Source organism: Thalassophryne amazonica, chromosome 21 (genome assembly GCF_902500255.1).
Source record: "Thalassophryne amazonica chromosome 21, fThaAma1.1, whole genome shotgun sequence".
In the NCBI taxonomy this organism is placed as follows: Eukaryota; Metazoa; Chordata; class Actinopteri; order Batrachoidiformes; family Batrachoididae; genus Thalassophryne; species Thalassophryne amazonica.
This window is the reverse complement of record NC_047123.1, coordinates 27,983,492-27,989,892: the sequence shown is the minus strand read 5'-3', so window position 1 is coordinate 27,989,892 and position 6,401 is coordinate 27,983,492. Positions and strand designations below refer to the sequence as shown.

Below are 6,401 nucleotides of genomic sequence, written 5' to 3'. Positions count from 1 at the left end.
TGCAAAGCATATGAGAACAAATGTCACACACAAATGCTTATTGTATCTGAAACAACAAAGACAGAGCTGATCTTTCAGTACACCACCCAAGCCATCAAGTGCATTATATTATTAAAAGATCTGAGTAATTATATGTTTCATTTTAATATTTGAGACAGAAGAAATAGAGAAATGTGTGATAGAAGCTCTGTTAGGTGGCTTTTTGCACAGAGTGCAGGTGGATCAGTCAGACTGCTCGGCACTGGGTCCAGATCCACGATTCTTCGCCATAGCAGTTTGGACCTTGGTTTTGGCCTTGATGATTTTCTGTACCCACGGCTGCGCCAGTTCGGCACAAATTTCAACGCCATTAAGCATCTTGAAGCTGGAACACAGATATCACAGATTTGTGTGGTCCTTTGAGTTAAAACACCAACACTGAAGCCTGGATCACCTAAATAAGGTTTTAGGGTTCATTTACAGGAGACACTCACACTACGGCGTCTTTGGAACACATTGTGTTTGTGCGCTTGAAGCTCACCACCTTGTTCTTATCCAGACGTTTGGAGATGAAATTAAAGCAGCACTCGTCTGGACCAAAGGTGCCTGTGGAACCAAAGACAGAGACCAAGATGTTATGAACAAAAAGACACAAAAGACTGAAAGAGTGACATCCTCTCAGAAAACAAGTGGAAAATCTACCTATATTTTTAAGTTTTTAAAATCATCTATTTATTGACAGTCCTGTGCCAGTATTATATACCATTGAATTTTTAATATTTTAAATGTCAAAACATTAATTTTCCAGAAATAAAATTCAAGGTGTGTTCCATTTTATTCAAGCAACAAATGAATTAAGTAACAAGCACTAATTTCATATAATTAATAATAGTAATTACAATAATTACATTTATAAAGGGCCCGATACATAACTGAATAAGCACTATTGCTGATGATCTATAAATAAAAAATGTTTTAAATAAACAACCTTAAAAAGATGTGATTTTCTTGTAAAATGCAGGCCACATATATATTTTTAACATACAGTCTGTGATTTTTAATTATTCTCCCCATCCCACCCAAAAAAGTATTTTTAAAGCTCAAAAATTAAAAAAAGGCCAAACATTTTACTTTGAATTTACTTAAAAAATGTTTTAATGTTATGGCCACTGTAAATGCGCCTAATATTTTTACACAGTATTGTGTGTTGGAGTCTTAATCAGCAGTTTTGCTATAAAAAAAAAAGCATTGAATTAAACTGAATAACACATTGTAAAAGTGTAACTGGGTCTCTTGTTTTACTGACTGCTATTAATACTTCACTTATGGCTCACGCACATAAATAAATTCAAATGAAACGTATGATTGATTATTTTCAAAAACATTTTATGAAAATAAATCTCAAACTAGCTTACGTGAAGATGCCGAGACAGCGAGAATGGAGAAAAGCAAGGCGCACATCACCAAAGGGACAAATTTCTTCATCGTTTTCATCGTTGTGATCGATCTTTTCTGTCTGACTCTACGCTTTGATCATTGTGGACGGTTTTCTCAATATCTCTGACTTTTATTGCTCCAGTGTGGGTTTGGTGGTTGAAAGTATGCAAGGTCGAACCTTTTCCATGACAAAACATAACCCTTCATATGAAACTACCCAGAATGCAATCAAACTCATGTGGTCAGTGGTTCTCAGTAAAATACAGAAAAGGGAGAGGGAGGGGGGTGTAAAACCATGAGGTAAGGACATTGTGGGTGAAGGTATTTTCCATGAAATACAAAATCTAAAAGCACTTGAGTGGCTGTGCATGTATGTGCATTCGTAAACATCTGTGCACGGTGCAAATGCACTGTGGTTTGCAGATCTGCTGCTTCATGTGGTTAAAATATGGTTTCAAGTGAAATGAACTATGTATATTCTTAAATGTTAGTAACATGTGGAAACAAATGTTCATCTTCTCTAAAAGTTTCTGATTTCCTTTTTTTAAACTGTGTGTTCCATGTGGTTTTTGCTGGTACAAAAACTTAAATTTATATTTACTGATTGTTACACGTTGGACATTTGTGCTTCAGTTAACCACCTTGAGTGTCTTAACAGGATCTTCCCTGTTTTCAGAAGGCCCGGTTGTCAGAAAGATGTGTCTTTTGGGGCATTCAATACTTTGGTCATAAATGTATATGTTTTTCAGAGACTTTACTTTTGCAATGAACATTGTGTAACAATTTATTGTAATAATGGTATAAAAAAGGTGTTTTGTTGGCTAATGTAGCTGTTGTTCACGGTTTGTTTGTAGACTTCTGTGCAGTTCCTCTGCTTGCAATGTTGAGATAAGTACGTGTTCATATGCATGCTATTAATTCAGACTGGTGTTTATTTAATTTTTAAATTATATTTTAAATAAAGTTGAAGACATTTTCTACTTTTCACTGTTGTTCAGAGGTTTTTCTACTCAAACCCAACTGATTTTCTAGCTAATGAGCCTTCTGACTAATGGGCCTTCTGAAAATAAGGTGGGTACCGTAGTAACTTAGTTCAGCGCTAACTAATGTTAATACTTAGTGTTTGGGAACAGCAGCAAGCAATGCAAATTTGCTGAAACTAAATTCTCATTCGTGTCAGCTTTAGTCAATTGAATTCACTCGCACTACTAATTTACTAAAATGATGGCTAAGCGCAAGCTAGCATTAACATATGTGACTAATCAAACTCACTAGTAATGCTAATTTGCTTATGTGTTACCTAAACTCTCACTAATGTCAGCTTGACTCAAATTCACAGCCAGCAATAATTTACTAAAATGATGGCTAAGAGCAAATTAGCATTGACTAATCAAATGTATGAGGAATGCAAATTTGCTAAAGTGTTAGCTCATACTCTCACGAGCACCACTAGCTTAGCTTATGGCAAGCTGAAAGTGGACATTCTCGTTTTGGCCGAACGTCTATACAGTTTTTGTATATTCTGTGTTTATACGTGCCCTCCGCCAACATGCTTGATGAATTCCTGCACAAAAAGTAGTTCCCACATAATTATGATATCTGACACAAGAACCTGTGTATATGGTGTGTTTTTACAGGTAAATGATCGTACGTCACACTCATAAAGCAGCACCTTCTCATGTTGACAAATTCAGCGCCATTTTGCAAACAACTGGACACTGGGTGGAGCAGGGTGGTGTTAGCTAAACTCTCACTAAAGTGTTACTAAGTGTTAGCAAAGCCGCATAACTCATGTCAGCTTTGGTTATGCAGATTCAGAGCTAAAATGTTAGCTAAGCATCAGCATTTGCTTGACTGACTAATCAAATACTCACAAAAAACATTGCGTTTGACATGCTAAAAAACAGAGTCGCAATGCTAATATGGGCCTTTGTGATCAAGAAATGTGAAAGTGTGAATAAATCTCATTGCTATGCATGAAAAGTAGAGCAACTTCATACATCAAAATCAGCTGTGGAATGGAATGTGGAATGAACCTTATAGGTTGGTATAAGGTTCATTCCACCACATTAAGCAACATGTGGTGTTTTTCTACAAAATAGACATACGTAAACATTAAATTGGTAGATGGTGTCAGCATAACTTCCCTTTCTGACAAGTCAAAGTGAAACCTGTGTGGTTTTTTTAAGTGAGACAGGGGTGTACAACATTAGTACATAGCCACATCCCCTTAAAAAAAGATGATATAAACGATTGCCATATAAATATTTACCATACAAATTTAAAAAGTACAATGGAAAAAAAGCACAATAACACCAATTCAATGGCATTCATTGTCTAGTCTAATTTGAAAACCTGTCTTTAATAATGAGTGAAATAGACCATGTAAAAGCTAAATCAATTTAATATACTTTATCACCCACACAGGGAACTTTGTCTTGGGTATATGTAATCAATCAATAAATGTATTCATTCATGAACAAAATCGAAATAAAAAAATTAAATTGAAAAATGTTTCCTCTTTACAGCTGTTTTTCACTATTAATTGAGATTTTTATGCACTGATGTATTAATATGTTGTATGTATCTGTATAATTTGCATGTGTATTGCACTGGATCTGTGTGATAATATGCACATACAATATTTAGTATATTATCTCTGACAATCTCCAATAAAATACAAGAGGGGAGATTTTTTTTGAAATTTGAGATATTTTCACTTTCCAATCTTAAATTCTACATGGTTGCCAGTGTTTCACAGCTGCATGAAAAAATTTCATTTTATAGAAAAATAACTAATGAAACTAAAAAATAATACAAAGATGACGTGCTTTGATAGCATTTCTTTGAGTATCATACTCTTATCTTTATAATATTAAAAAACATCATCATGCTATTGTGTGTAGAGAGAGAGAGAGAGAATGTTTTCAGCATGAAACATTAAAAAATTACTTTATACTACCATAAATAGAAATCATAATGGTTGATGAAGAAAAGTATTAAAAATACATCCAAATCACTGTGATTAAACAATAAGACCTTTTATTGTTTTTCTTTGTAGCCGCATTTGCTATATCCGGTCATGAATACATGGGATAAATTCATATCATTCATTATTCACATGATGTGCCTGCATTATGGATTATTCATCAGTTCTCTGACATACTGTTATTTTGAAATGCCGTACTGACGTCATCTCATTCAGTTTATGCACGTGACGCCTGACCACTATTTTCCAGTTTTCCGTGACTGTTCTGTTTCTTCTAATGGTAAAGTATTCTCTTCATGTTCCGTTTGTTTTTAATTTTGAATCTCTGGCTGAAATTTGTCTGAACTTTGCCCGTTTGTTCTTGTTGTTTTTTGTTTCATTTTTATTTTTGCTGCCTCGCCCCCTGCTGGCACAATCAGTCACTACATTTTAACAGGCACTGACACTTTCTATATTTTTTCTACATATGAACACTTTTTACCTGCATATTCTCTACTATTTCCACATTTATTGAAAACAGCGTATTTGAAAGCCAGTTCTCTCATTTTCTTCGTCTCAAATGCCATTATAGATATTTATTGATCGCATGGAATGCACATGATCTATAAGTCATTTACTGACTGGTTACTATTTAATAATCCAGTATCGAGAAAATATTTTTTTTATAATGTATAGAATTAAAATAAGTGGCCTAATCTGGAAAAAAATGTAAATTAATTCAAACTTTTCTGCAACTTTTGGTCCATAGACAATTATAAATAAGTGAGAGCCCCAACTGACAAGTTCACTTCAAGCTGCATTAGTGCAGCGGATAAGATAATATTTAGAGGGGAATCCTGCAAAAGGTAATAAAAGCATCAAATTCGGCAGAAATACTCCTCAGACAATCCTCTTTTGAAAAAACTGATTGGCCACTTGAATTTTCAATCGTGGTCAGGTAGGGGTCAATTGAAGAATTATACAGAGGTCAAAATTAAAAGATGCTCCAATCATATTGAAAATATTCCACATTATTGCCTGATCATAAAGATTCCCAAAAGGTATAGTTTGGACTATCTGTGACTGAATTCTATGGAGTTTACAGGGATAAAAACAGCAAGAATGGTGACAAAGGTCAGTTTCATTATGTACAGGGGTCAAAGTTAAAGGTTGCTCCAATTTTGGTAAAAAGTGATGCAAATTACTAGTTAACACGGTTTTAAAAAGGAATAGTTTGGACCATGTATCATCCTTACTTATCACGTTACGGGGTAACATATGTCACATGTCATAGAATCCAATAGACGTTGACCTTGTTTGACCTTTACTTTGGAGACCAAGCATTCAACACTGTCACATTATTCCATTTATTAATCCTATTAGCTCAAACCAATAATTTGCATCACACACCCTCCGTCTCACATTGAACCAGTCATTGTGATGTAGAAGGTGAAGCTCTTACGGTGCATCCGGAGTGCTTCACTTTTTCCCACATTATGTTGTGTTACAGCCTTACTCCAGAATGGAGTAAATCCATTTTCCTCCCTCAAAATTCTATTCACAACACCCCATAGTAAGTAAGCCCCTTTGGCTCTCCCTTGTTTGCAGTCGGGGTTGTCACAGCAAATCCAATGTGGATCTGCATGTTGAAATGGCACAGATTTTACGCCAGATGCCCTTCCTGACGCAACTTCACATTACATGGAGAAATGTGGCAGGGGTGGGATTTGAACCCGGCGCTTTCTGCACTGAAACCAAGCGCATTAGCCACTTGGCCACCACCCCTGCATTCACAACACCCCATAATGACAACGTAAGACATGAAAAAATTTTTTGCAATTTTTTTTTCAAATTCATTAAACAAAATAAACAAACAAACCTGAATGTCATCTATCTTGTATGTTTTCCAACTTTCCCCGCATCCGCCCACTGCTAATTAAGTCAAGTGTGTGCAGCCAATCAAGACCAAGGAAACGCTAGACCTGTCTCATCAGCTGTGGGTGCAGCAGGTACGCAT

At 35.4% G+C, this 6,401-nt stretch overlaps 1 protein-coding gene across 1 annotated transcript; it reads right to left on the bottom strand.

Annotated features, from left to right (window-relative positions):
• Window positions 1–212: 212 nt before the first annotated feature.
• Window positions 213–1,612, bottom strand: LOC117502920 (monocyte chemotactic protein 1B-like). The gene is made up of 3 exons (XM_034162065.1): window positions 1,395–1,612; window positions 474–585; window positions 213–364 (listed from the first exon to the last, which is right to left on the bottom strand). Exons 1-3 carry the CDS (start codon window positions 1,471–1,473, stop codon window positions 223–225), a joined length of 333 nt encoding a protein of 110 aa, XP_034017956.1. The 5' UTR covers window positions 1,474–1,612; the 3' UTR covers window positions 213–222.
• Between the last annotated feature and the right edge of the window lie 4,789 nt (window positions 1,613–6,401).